Here is a 13,738-nt window from a genome sequence, read left to right as displayed (position 1 = left end):
TTTTCAGTATAACTATTTGTAATGTCGTCACATTTATCATTTGTAATGTCATTGCAATTGTAAGTTGAAGCGTAGTTAGTATTTTCGTTTGTAGCTTCATCATAATTGGTAGCATTTGTACTGTCATCACTGTTTTCATTTGTGGTGTCATTATTTGTAATATTATCACCAGTATCAGTTTTAACGACATCAATAAATTTATTTGAACCGTCATCACTACTGTTATTCATATTGTCATTAGTATAATTTACAGCGTCATCATTAATTTCATTGTTACTGTCATCCTCACTACTGTTATTCGTACTGTCATCACTATTTTCAGTTGTATATTCATCAGTAATATCATTTGTAATGTCATTACTAGTTTCATCGCTAGAGACATCACTTATTTTGTTTGTAGTGTCATCAGAAGTTGCATTTGTAAAATCATCACTGTCAGTGTCATTTGTAATACCATCACTTTTTATGTTTGTATTGTCACGAGCACTACTTATAGTGTTATAACTAGTGTCATTTGTATTGTCACCACTAGTGTTGCTTAAAGTGTCATCACTCTTTTCAATTACATTTTCGTCAATAATGTCATTTGTACCGTCTAAACTAGTTTTATTGCTATAGTCATCACCACTGTTATTTGTAGCGTCATCAAAAGCTGTAATCGAAATTTTATCATTTGTAGCGTCACCACTATCATCATTTGTAATTAAATTACTACTGTCATCTCTACTTTTGTTTGTATTGTCACTAATATCATTTGTAATGTCATCTCTAGTATTATTTGTACTAATATTTTTAGTTTCATTACTTTCATTTTTATTTTTCTCAATAGTATCATCACTAATGTCATCGCTAACGCTACTTGTTGCAGTTGAATTGTCACAAGTGTCATTTGTATCATCAAACTCGACTTCCTCCGTAACTTGAAATTAATACAACTATCATTTTATTTATAGAACAATTTAAAAATAGATAACACGCTTAAACTTTCAAAAAGTAACAATTAAATGAGATAGATTGGAACAAAAATACCTGTTCTTTTTGTCACATATTCAAATTGTGATGTTTTCAAGAATTTCGAAATTTCATCTAACAGCTTTTTTTGCTTTAAAATTAATTTTTGCAACATATAAATAAGTTCGTCGAAATCAATCTTTACCAGTTTGAGTGACATGTTTGCACACTAACTGCCTAAATGTTTATTTTCAATTTAAACATTAATTTAATATACTTTTCATAAATAGTATTAAAGCATTTAATAAAGTTAGTTTGTTTTTTGTTTTTTTAAACTAATACTTTAGAATTATATTTTTAGATTAGGGGCTGGCAACTTCAAACTGCTTAAGTTGTGTTTCAATATGCTAACATAAATTTAATATATTTATCATAACTAATATTTTTAAAATTATTTTAAGCTACTCTATTTTTTCATTCAAAATACTAGTATTCTAAAACTTTAATTTACTATTATCAGATTAGGGGTTGGCAACTTTTCTAGTCGACCATCCAAATATAGCATAAAAATTACTATCACCAACCGTACTTGCTGAAACTTATTTATTTGGAAAATTTTCTATAAGCAGAACTTTATTGAATGATCAAAAAATAACCACAATCATTCCAGATTGCATTGGCAAATCACTTTAAACTTAAAGTCAAAATAAATAAACGTTTATTTAGTATTTAAATAATTTTATTTTTGTAACTCAAGTAAATCTGCTGCGGCGAATTGAATTGAATTAAAAGCACTTTCGAAAACATTTTTTTATCAAAGTTTTGTTTGTTTTGAAGCTAAAATGCACATTGAAGTTGTCAACGCTACCTTAAATTAAATTAAGAACACAATAACAGAATAAGTTTTTAAAAAACAATTTTCAAAAATCCTAGTAAAATTTTTTTAAAAGTTGATCTCCCAGTTACCTAAATTATTTTGAAATACCAAAAACAAAAATCTACGAAACTGAAAGAGAAATAAAGAAAAACTAACTGTAAGGTGTTTGAATGTTCACTCTTTATTTTGTTATAATCTTTTTAGGACTTAGATTATTGTTTTGTTTATATATAGCATTTAAACAATAGAATTGATTAAGTTTAATCTAATCGACCTAAGGTATTTATTTGATTATTAGAAAATTACTATCAAAGTAAAACGAGAAATAAAACTAGTTTTTATTAGTCGGAATAGATTATGTTTTAACAAATAAGTGTATAGAAAATGCATCCAAATTATTTTAGTTTAATTATAGGTGAAATTACTATAAGTAGTTTTTTAGCTAAAATTGTTATTTTTTAGATTTGTCTAAATAATTTGGTACTTAAAAATAATTAGATCTTTTGTTATATTCGATAATAAAAATGAATTAAACTTAGTACAATAAATTGTTAAATCATTTCTTTTATTCTCATACTTATTTTACAGTAGTAGAAAAAAAAAGTTTTTCAAATTGTTTCTAAAAAAATTATTACTTGTATTAAGATAACTAGGTTTAATTTAAATTTCAGTTTTAAAAAACTATTTGAATTATTTCATTGTTTTCAATGTTAAATAGGTAAAACTCAAAGTGTAAGCATAATTTTGGTTTTAAAACTGAGATAAATTACACATATGTGCTGATCTATATAAATAATTATGTTAGCTAAACATTTATATTAAAACAGTTTTCTTTAATGGCACACAAAGTGAAATATTTATTGAAGTTTGACATTTTAAAAACGTACTTTTTAAAGTCAATATGAAGTTTTGCTAAGAAATTTTTTTCAAAACTTTTTTTAATTTAAAGCTATTACATCTAAATACTTGAGGCATTAAGTAAAAAAGATCATGTAGGGGTATAAAATATCAAAAACAAGTTGATATAAGAAAAATAAATAGGATATTAATAACCTTTTGAAAAAATTAATTTAAATAATATATCTTTTAAATATCCTTTTTTTCTCAGAAAAAAATAAATAAAAACCTTAAAACATTAGACCATTTTGAGTACGTTAGATTTTGTAAAAATTTCAAGTATTATGCTAGATAGAGATTTTGTTTACTAAAAACATTTCAAAACTTCAAATGATTTTTTTAAATATAATGCTAAGTATTGTTTAAATCTGATATTCTGATTAGGAAATTTTAAAAGAATGAAGTAGTAGGTGTTTAAAAAAACCAGTTGATTATTAAATATTATATTATTATAATTTATTTTTTCTATTTAAACAAAGAGTGATCATTATGAATTATTTTTGCTTTTAATGTTATAATAGTTTCAATAATATTTAATATTATGTATTTTATGTAATATTACATAATAAAATAAAATAAAAAAGTATACTTATTTAGATGAACGAATTTTTTTTATGTTCAAAACCAAATACTCTTTAGTAAAGCAAAATTTATAACATATACCTACAAAAAAATTTTAAAATTTAGTCCATTAAATTTAGTTTATATTAATTAAAAGTTTATTTTTACACTCACTAGTTTCGTTAACAATTCTTTTAAGTATAGCATTTTATAAAATTCTTTTAAAGTTTAACTATAAATTTTTAGCCAATTTTCAATGGCGCCAAAAAGCTTTGTTAACGGAAACTCAATCCAACATTTATTTACAATGGACTTTAATTTGTAAAATAAATAATTCTAGAATTTGTGATTAATACAGCATTTTGTTGAACTAAATAAAAAAGCATTTTTAGTATATGTTATAAGCTAAAATAAGGGAAATTGTATTCTTTTCAGACATTTTTGGGAGACGTTTTATGTAAAAGTTTGAATTAAGACTTAGAATTATAAAACAAGCTAACTTCAAAAAAAATATTTTTAAGTGTATTTCAATTAAAGATAAAATTTGTTCTCAGTTTATTGTAACTTTTTTATTTATTTCAAACATTTTTTTTTAGTTTTACAACATTAATAAGTGCCTTATTCGACATCCAATAAAACAAAATTTTTTAATAAAAAAATAAGTTTTATTGGAAGCTAAATTTTTAAGTCATGTTAAAATCTATAAAATTGACACATGTGTGCTAAGTAATATTAAACAGTAAACAGTTTTGAACACTTTTTTAAAATACGGTTACACGATATTTCAAATTCTGACAGTTCAAATCCTTAGCTTTTTTTAAAGAGCCACAACTCAAAAAGTTATATATATAGGAAAAAAAATCGTTTTAAAGTTTTACTTAATACCTAGTTCTAATTTTTTTGTTTCTTAAAATATAAAAACATATAAAGTATTATTTTTAAGTTTACTTTATTTAAAACATTTTTATCCATATATCTAAATGTATTTTAAAAGTTTAAAAAAAGAGTCTGTAGTTAATGTTTTAACTAAAAAAAATTTTTAGTTTAAATAAATAAACATTAAATTTTGTTATGGCCCTTTATTTTTTTTTTAAGAATTTGAACTTTCTTACTACCCTAAAATACAATATATATTCGCTATATAAACTATTCAAAAAATCTTTAAAAAGTTTCGCTTTTACTAGCATGTACAAGTATTAGGTAGTAAAATAAAATTCAAAATTCTAATAATTAAATCAAACAATAATATTGAAAGTAAACATTTTATCTACGAGTCGATAAGTGGAAGTTTTTTCGTACACCACGTATTAGGACCACCTATTTTGAGTTTGTTTTTTTTGTCGTTTTGTAAACATTTTTACGTTACTGTGCTTCGTTTTTTCTTCCTGATTCTAAATAATGTTTTGATAAATTATTGTCAGATTTGATAAATTATTGTCAGTAGTGAAACAAGTTCACTGGAATATTTAATAAAAACAAATAACACAGTATCTTCTTTTATTGTACCGACTTATGTTTCCGTGTGTTAATGGTTTAATACACTTCAATGAGTTCTTTAAATAATACTGTAAAAGAAAAAAAAGAAGCTAAGGTAAATGTATACATGTGTTCATTAGAATAAAAATAATTTATACAGATTTTTGGAGGTTAACTGTTTATAAGTTTTTTATTTAATGATCTTTAAAATAAAAAAATAATTTACAGAATTATTACCAAATTAGTTACTTAGATTTTCTTTTAAGTTTATATTTGTTTTTATTAAAATTGCTCAACTATTACTTTTATTCCATTAAGTTTTTTTTCAGTTTTTGTTTGCTTGTTTAAACAATTAAGTCTGAAAGCTTTTTGAGTAAAAACCTAAATAACCTAGAAAAATTAAATAGAAAACAGGTTTGATTTTTAAATGTTTGTTTATGTTACAGTTGTTTTTTTAACATATTATTTGTAGAAACATAACGAATAACTTAATCATATTAAAGTATTCTCTAAATACTAAACTTTTAGGTTTACTCTAAATTGAAAGGTTTTTAATTTTAGTTAATTGAACTTAAATAATTAAATAATGTATGTAATGAATTATAAGTTGTCGTTTATCATTTTACACGGTTACTAAACTTAACCAGTTTTGAACACTGAACAACATTTTGTATTTTTTAATTTCATAAAATATCATGCTAGATTAATTTAGTGCAATACATTTTACACTCCCAAAACATTTAAGGTTTTTTATTGCTTCAAAATAATAGAACTAATTAAAACAAAATTACATCAAAAATAAGACAATAAAAATTATATTTATCTACTTCAAACGTACTGGTTAAACTACAGCAATTTTTTGCTTGTAAATAAACAATACTTTATTTTAATGTAAACTAAGTAACAAATCTAAAATAGATAAACCTTTTAATTGTTTCAACATGTACTTACGCAAGTTTAAGAACGAATAATATGTTTTATAAAAATTATTCAATTGTTTAAAACTTCTAAATTAAAGATAAACTGTTAAAAATGTTGATTGAATTTGACATAAAATATTTTTATTTTAAGGATAAAATAGTACTTTTGCCTTCATAAAAAATCACACCTTTTAACTGATTTTTAGTCCATCGTAAATTACTTAAATACTTTGTACTAAATATACAAGTTTAGTACAACATATAAACTAGTTTTATCAAAAATAATTTTTAGCTCACGATATAGCTTGCAGGCTTACAACTTGCATTAAAAATCCATTTTGTTAAGTTTCAATTTTACCAGTTTATAGTGTGCATAACAGGTCCCGGATGTAAAAAAGACAGAATGTTTAACAGAATGAAATATTTAACAAATTCTCTGTGTCATGTTGTTTTTTGACACTCTTTCAAAAACTGTATAAAAAACTGCATTTAATGTTCAGTCCACACTCATGCTAATTGAGTGCATTATTAATTGTGAAAAAGGTGTACAAAATTTATTTCTGCCTATAAAGTTTATATTTAAATTTCAATTTGACTTAATGTACCATTTAGTATATCAATTAAAACATGCAGCCTGGTGGTGTCTTAATGATGCCTCTGAAAACTCTCCGAGTTGATTATTGCAAGATCTAAACCTTGTGGTTGACACATATACAAAAGGAAATTATGATTAATGTTTTGACATTTACAGTTTGGTTTAAGGGTTGCCACTTCACCTGGAATCCTGGAAAAACCTGGACATTGACAATTTATGCAAAAATAACCGGAAAAACCTGGAATTTTGAACAAAAAACCTGGAAAAACCTAGAATTTTTAAGAATTTTAACATGTTCAGTAGTAAAATTATTGTTTGACTCAAAAAATTTATCATATATATATAAAATATTTGTTGTCACCAAAAATATCTTTATTAAAAAACAAATTTTAAGTAGCTTTAAAGTATCTTTCCAATCTTTTTATACTATTTAACATTGTTTCTTACCTTAATTTTATCTTTAAACTAAAAATAAACCCAAAAATGTTTACTTTACAAAACCTGGAAGAAATTTGAAAAACCTGGAAAAAAATTTGAAAAAACTAGTGGCAACCCTGTTGGTTTTAATTTATACAAGCTAAAGCTTAACAAAATTCCAGTACATTTTATAATATTATTCATAATAAGTATTACTATGGGAACAACAATAAAATTAAAATAAATTAGCTTCTTTATAGTTACTTCACTTAATTAGTTAGTTTTATTACATGAGGATATTAAATGTATTCTGCTGTTAAACTATTTGTGTATAAATTAGTTTTTTATTTGTTAATTTTATTACTTTTCTCTAAATTTTGTTTAAAAGTTGGCTTCTAACATTATTTGTTTCAAAAAGTTAAAGCTATAAGTTCTAAATATCTACCACAGCAAAGTAAATTGTCTGGTTACTAAAAAACTATGAAGTCTAAAGCATATATTTTTAGAATACTAACTATGTATTGTAAACTATATTACATTTTAAGTGAGGTTTGTTAAGTATAAAGTTGAATAATTAAAGTAAAATATATTATTAAAAAACACATGGTTTGTTTAATGACTTGTATACATGTCAAACAAAGTATTATTTTTTGTATATATCTGATAAATAGCTAATTCATAACATTGAACATAATTTGTTAATAAAACAAAAAATTATAACGGAATTATAGCAGATAAAATTTTGTTCAAAAGCTTAAGATAGTTTTTGGTTCACTCAGGCTGGTTTAATTTGACTGAAAGAGTTGCAACCCACTGTACTGGAATTATTTTGACATTTAAGAAATTTAACCAAAAAAAAAAGCATAAAAGCTAATTGCTTTTTTTTCTGCTTAGTGGCACCTTATTTTTAAATGGTATATAAAATGGTTTTTTTTTATTTTGTAAAATGCTAGAATTTTGTGATTTTAGAATTTTTTTTTGCGCACACTTTTGAAATATCCTGACTTAAGCCACAAATCATAAGCTAATAGACAAGTTAAATTGCTGATTCACTCCTTATAAATCAGCTAGCAGTGTTTGCAACCCTTCTATTAGATTTATGTTATGGCTTTTTAAATTTGTTTTCAACTCAAAGTTTTTATTTGTAACCTTGCCTGTAGCTAGTGACACTAAATCCAAAATCAGTTCATTTTGAAGCAAGATAAGCCTTATAGTTCTGTTTCTAAATTATTTTTTGCTTTGACTGTGGCAACTTAGTTAAGTTATAATGTCAACACTATATGCAAAGAATTAGAAATTTAATTTGGTCTATCAACAGTTTCTTAAAACTTAAGGGCATAGGGGGGATTATAGTACTTTTTTCACTATTTGATCTTATTTTATATAGTTTTTTACTGAGCTACAAGATGCTTTTGGCAGATTTCAAAAATTAAAAAATTAAAATTTTGTATAAAAAATAAACATAAAACAGTTTTTTTGTTTTTTTTTTGTTCTAACTTTTTATTATGCTTTTTAAAAATTCCTTGCAACATAAATTTTTAAATGTTGCAATGAAAATTTCTTAAAAGTTTGAGGAAAACGTAGGAGGTGATAGATTTTTAGTGATTTCTAATTATTTGCAGTTTTAGTTTGCACCTCTAAAAAGGAACCTATTGTTGCCCCCAACTTTGACTGGCTATATTTAAAAAATTATTTTGAAATATTTAGAGTCTGTAAAAAGCGTTTTGTAGCTTAGTAAGAACTATACAAAATAAGATCAAGATGTGAAAAAATGTTATGCCCTTAATCAAAAGATTGTGTTAAGTTATTCAACAACTTGAGAACTTTTATTGTTGAAATATAAGGATGTTTAGATTGACCTTTAATTTTTAGAAATAAAAGGTTTCAAACATAATTTGAATCAAAATAATTAAATTTTTTTTCTTACAGTTCTATTTTTTTCTTGTAAATACTATGTTCAAAATATATTGGTCATAAAAACATTATTATTATTTTTTAATTCAAAAAAGTTTTACCAAACAGTTGTTTGAAGTAGAATGACCTTAATGGTCTTGACCATGAACATTTTTTTTAAACTAAATTTGTCAGAAATATAGTAAAAATATACTATTAGAGGTACTTTGTATGAAAAAATTATAAGTACAGTTGTCTAGGTAAGCACAGCTTTATGTTAGTTTAATATCTAATGTTTTGGAAATTCTTATTTTGTATTTCACTAAAGAAAACATAGGTAGCATATTTAAAATTAAGAAATAAATGCATCATGCAAAATTACTCGAGCATAAGATTTGAAAACTTAAATATTTATTGAGGCCATAGGGGTTGGTTGGTTGCAGTAGTAGGTTTTGGAATTTTTTTCATTAATAATAGTATCAAAATAAAAAAGGAATTAAGACAGCAGTTTATAAATAACATTTAAGTCTTGTCCTTGAGACCCAATACTTACTGTTACCCTTACCCAAACATAAGCAAATAAAGATAAAATAAAGTTTTTGTTCCAACACAAAAAAGTTCACAAACAGCCTAAAACTTTTTAGTTTCAAAAACCTAATTTTTTCGGAAATTTTCCTTACAATGTTAAAAAAATTATGTCTTGACAAAAAACAAAAAAATTAAGTGACAAAAAGGTCTTTTTTTTTTACTTTAAAGTTTATCATTAAGTTTAAACATGTCAGTTTGATCCTCAGATCAATCAGCTTTTGGTAGACTGAGACAGGTTTTGTCTTTATTAGGACTTATTAATGAGTGTAATAAAGAATAAATAATTAATGAAGCTTGTTTCACGCCGAACAATATTCTAGGCTTATGTACTATAGACTTATGCTAATGTTTTAGTTGATCTTTTATAATAGAAATATACTTTTAGTTAAAAATTAAAAAAATTGTTATACATATTTTCTTAAACCATATAAAATATTGATATTTGATTTTTATAAAGGATTATGTATCAATTTTTGACAATAAATAAACACTTATGAAAGAGTTGTTTTTTAGGTTTATATGTCATAAAATGACTCTATTTTGTTTAGAACTGTTGTCATCTATTTAAATCTTTCTTATCACAGGTGTTAAATACTTTCTTAAATAGTTAATAATTATTAACTACCAAAAGTTTAATTTCAATTTTTTTAAGCAGTTCCTAGGAATTTAAATTGTTTACATGACATTTAAGCTAGAGTTAAGTATGAAAATAACTTTAACAGGTTTTAAAAAAGTATAGAGTAGTAATAAAATGTTTTGGAAATTCACAAACACATGCACAATAAACAGCACTTTAGACAAGCCCGATGTGACGTTAGCAGAAGTGCTGAATGATGACGACATTTTGCAAGAATGTAAAGGCCAGAACCCTAAACTCATTGACTAGTAAGTGCTCCTTACATTCAGGTTTTATATACGTAACCAAGTTTTTAGCTGACATATTTTTTATTTTTTGCGTATTTAAAAAAGCTGAAAAAAGAACTCAAGTGTACAAAAAACTGACATACTTGAAATTTTTTTTTGCTTTTGTTGTTTTTGTTTAAAATTGGAATGTATAACAAAGTATGTTTATTTCATATAAGTTTGTTACAAATACAAAAATCAATATTTTTGATATAATATGCCATGAGATCATAGGGAGTGCAGAGCTATTTAATTTACCTTAAGGGTTGTTATACAGGGTAGTCACTTCATCTGGAATTCCAAAAAATCTGGAAAAACCTGGAAATTTGAAACTTTAGGCTAGAAAAATCTGTAATTTGAGAAATTCATAGAAAATGGAAAAACCTGGAGTTTTAAACAAAAATCACTATAAAACCTTGGATTTTTTAATTAAGATTTTTTACATTTAAAAAACTGTGTTAAATAATAAAATTTTGATTAAAAAGAAAAATCTATCATATAGATAAATTTTCTTTGTCACCATCAAATATTTTTTTATTAAAACTAGCTTTATTTATATTATATATTTTATATTAGTTTTTTAATTTCATATTATTTAATTAATATTGTATGTCATTTTTTATTTAAAGTAGTTTTATAGCATCTTTTTAATGTTTTTAAACAACTTAACACAGTTTTTAGCCTTTAACTTACATTAATCTAAAAATAGACCCAAACACGTGTATGTACTTTTAAAAACCTGAAATAAATTTCTCAAAAATCATGTGCCACCCTGATTTTAATTCTCAACAAAGTCTCATAAACCAAGTTTATGCTAATATAAGATAAATAGTAACATTTAAATCAGAAAAATGTAAACTGTATTTAAAGTAGTTCAAACCCTTATTATATAAACACTGGTTGCCAGTAGCAGGGTTGCCACACACTCAGGGAACTCAGGGAATCTCAGGGAATTTTAAAACTGTAGAAAATCTCAGGGAAACTCAGGGAATCTCAGGGAAACTCAGGGAATCTCAGGGAAACTCAGGGAATTTTGGCATTTATCTTTTAACTCAGGGAAACTCAGGGAAGTTTTGATTTTTTCTCTAAACTTCAGGGAAGTTTTTGAAAATCTCAGGGAATTTTTTTTCTAGATCTAGAATGAGGTTTAGTTAATCCAGTTTCAATATTTTGTTCAAAAGTAGTTATTTTTATTATTTAAGTGGTTATTTAGAATTTTTTTAGCCTTGCGGCTAGTTCTTCAATATTCTTAGTATTAACATTGTAGTTTTTTTTAGTTTTAAATTTATATTTACTTAAGTAAAATCAACTAGTTTAGAGAAATGAAAGTTGTTGTTAACTATTCATTGAAAAGTTCTAATAAACTTTTTATTTTTAGTTACTTATGTAGTTTAAAAAACACTATGTTGTACTATTAGTTCTATTAGTTAAATAAGGAAGTAATATCAACTAATATGAGAGAGATGACAATAAGGTCCTGAAGAATGATCAAAGATCATCTATATGCAAACAGTCTAGAACCAAGTACAGTTGAACTAAGTTCTGAATTGTTAAAATTTGTAAAATCTTCTAGGGCCCAATATTTGGCATATCTTGAGCAACAGCGCTTTGCTAAAAATGTTTCAAATAAAGGTGATGCTTTGAGCAAGTTAGGAGAACAAAAAAGTAAACTTACAAAGCAACTCAAATGTTTGAATGAAGACTATGACAAATATACTGCAGATGCCAACAAACAGTCTGATTTAGAGCAATGAAAGAATTATTAGCAAGAGGAATAGCTGCTAAGGACAACGAAAATAAACTTGAAAATAAAAATAAAACTATTGATTTAGAAATTGCATACTTAAAAAAACAGTATTAGGATTTTTTTATTAGGTAATGTGAAATTGTTTTAAAATCAAAATTATGTTTTCAGTTATTTAAAATAGATTGTGTTGAACATCTAAAAGACATAAAAAAAATTTAATTTTAGATTATTTTGTATCAGTTGTTAGGTATTAAGTTGTACTTTGATATGTGATATTTCTTTAACTATTTCTTTAAACTTTCTTTTTGCAGGTTTTTTTACAATAATGTTAAGCTTTTAAGTTTTATTTACTGCATTCAGAACAGTTGCTAGGAAAGACATACAAGTCATAATGAAGTTATTATGTATGCATTTAAGTGAGTTCTTCATGTGAAATTATTATTATAGTATAATTAAATTTTTGCAATTAAATGTCAAACAAATTGAACTTTATTCTTTTATGTAGAAAGTTAACTAACAAGTTTACACAAAGTTGTGCAAAAATTTAGTTTTTAATTTTTAATTGGTTTAAACCTTTTAAGATTGAGTTTTTGAAAACAGTTTTTTTCATAAATTTAATGCAGAAGCTTATACATACAACCTTCCTTTTATTATTAAAGAAGAAAAATGAGAATGAGGTATTAATAATTTGTGTTAGAAGAGAATTTTTTTTTTTAAGATTTGAAAAATACTCAGGGAAACTCAGGGAAATTTAAGATTACTCAGGGATTTTTTTGGTCACTCAGGGAAGATTTTTTGGCTCAAAGAGTGGCAACCCTGCAGTAGTATGTAGCAAGTAAAGAAATCAATAATAGTGAACTTCTCAGTACAATTAAGTATCTAAGTAATGTTCCAGAGCAATTGGTTTTATTTTGTTTCCAAGCAAGCTTCCCTTCATTTTTTGAAAATAAGTTCAAATCAAAAAGATTGTTTTTAATTTGACATTAATTTATGCAATTTAATAAATAACAATTTTTTTTTGAACCATGTGCAGAATGGTTGCAAATATTTTGAAAAATATATCAGTTGGTTGTGTTAAAACTAGTAAAAAATGTTTTTTTGATGCAATTTGCAAATAAAGGTGTTCTATATAATTTTTTTTCACAGCATATGCAAGCCGGAGATAATGGATCAGCTGATCACTCTGACAATCAGTGAACCGGAAGAAGACGATTCTTCTGAACCAATCAAATACAAGCATTCCAACACTGCCTGTGAACTTTTGACCTCTGATGTTGCTCAGATCAACAATGCTCTCGATTCAGAGGTAGTACAATAGTAGTTATTTTTAGTCTCAACATTTTATACAAAATGTTTCAAAAAGTTCTGTTGAGTAATAATCTAGTTGTTGATTTAGTTCTATAAAACTAAATAATGGTAATGTTAATTATCAATAAACATGTTATAGTAAATTAAAAGTATAATTTTTAATTAATAAAAAAGGATTACTATGGGGTTTCATATAAAATAACTTTGAAAAAGTCAAATCAAAAAACATTTCCCTAAAACTTTTTTAAGGTAAAAAAAACTTATGTAACCCAATAAATATTATTTAGCCTCTTGTGAGAAATTGTTATTTATAAATTTTATATACATATCACTTAAGGAGAAAATTATTTTATTAAATTATACAATGTTACAGCCTCTGCGTGAGAAATTGTTCAAATTCTTGGAGAATCCGTCGCCAATCAACTCACTTCTTGCCAGCTTCTTTTCAAAAGTGGTGGGGCTCATGTTGGGTAGAAAACCGGAACAGGTTGTTATATTATTGTTTGTAATATATTCAAAATAAAAGTTTGTATGCTTAAGACAATTTAAAACTGCTAGTAGAATCTAAGATCATTGACTTAAAAAACAAACACATTTTGAACTAA

The 13,738-nt window shown here is 24.6% G+C and overlaps 1 protein-coding gene across 7 annotated transcripts in view; it reads left to right on the top strand.

The window, feature by feature from the left end:
* The first annotated feature begins 9,901 nt into the window (after positions 1-9,901).
* Positions 9,902-13,738, top strand: part of LOC145840915 (serine/threonine-protein phosphatase 6 regulatory subunit 3-like) — a 36,061-nt gene continuing 32,224 nt past the window's right edge. For all 7 annotated transcript variants that reach the window (XM_082948269.1, XM_082948273.1, XM_082948271.1 and 4 more), the window contains exons 1-3: positions 9,902-10,060; positions 12,972-13,131; positions 13,507-13,620. In XM_082948269.1, the coding sequence (XP_082804395.1) occupies positions 9,927-10,060; positions 12,972-13,131; positions 13,507-13,620 (408 nt within the window). In that variant the 5' untranslated portion in view covers positions 9,902-9,926. The remainder of the gene's footprint in view (positions 10,061-12,971; positions 13,132-13,506; positions 13,621-13,738) is intronic.

The sequence above is a fragment of the Thalia democratica genome, chromosome 7, assembly GCF_965202585.1.
Source record: "Thalia democratica chromosome 7, ktThaDemo2.hap1.1, whole genome shotgun sequence".
NCBI classification, from domain to species: Eukaryota; Metazoa; Chordata; class Thaliacea; order Salpida; family Salpidae; genus Thalia; species Thalia democratica.
The sequence above is the reverse complement of the archived record's forward strand: the minus strand, read 5'-3'. Positions and strand labels throughout refer to the sequence as shown.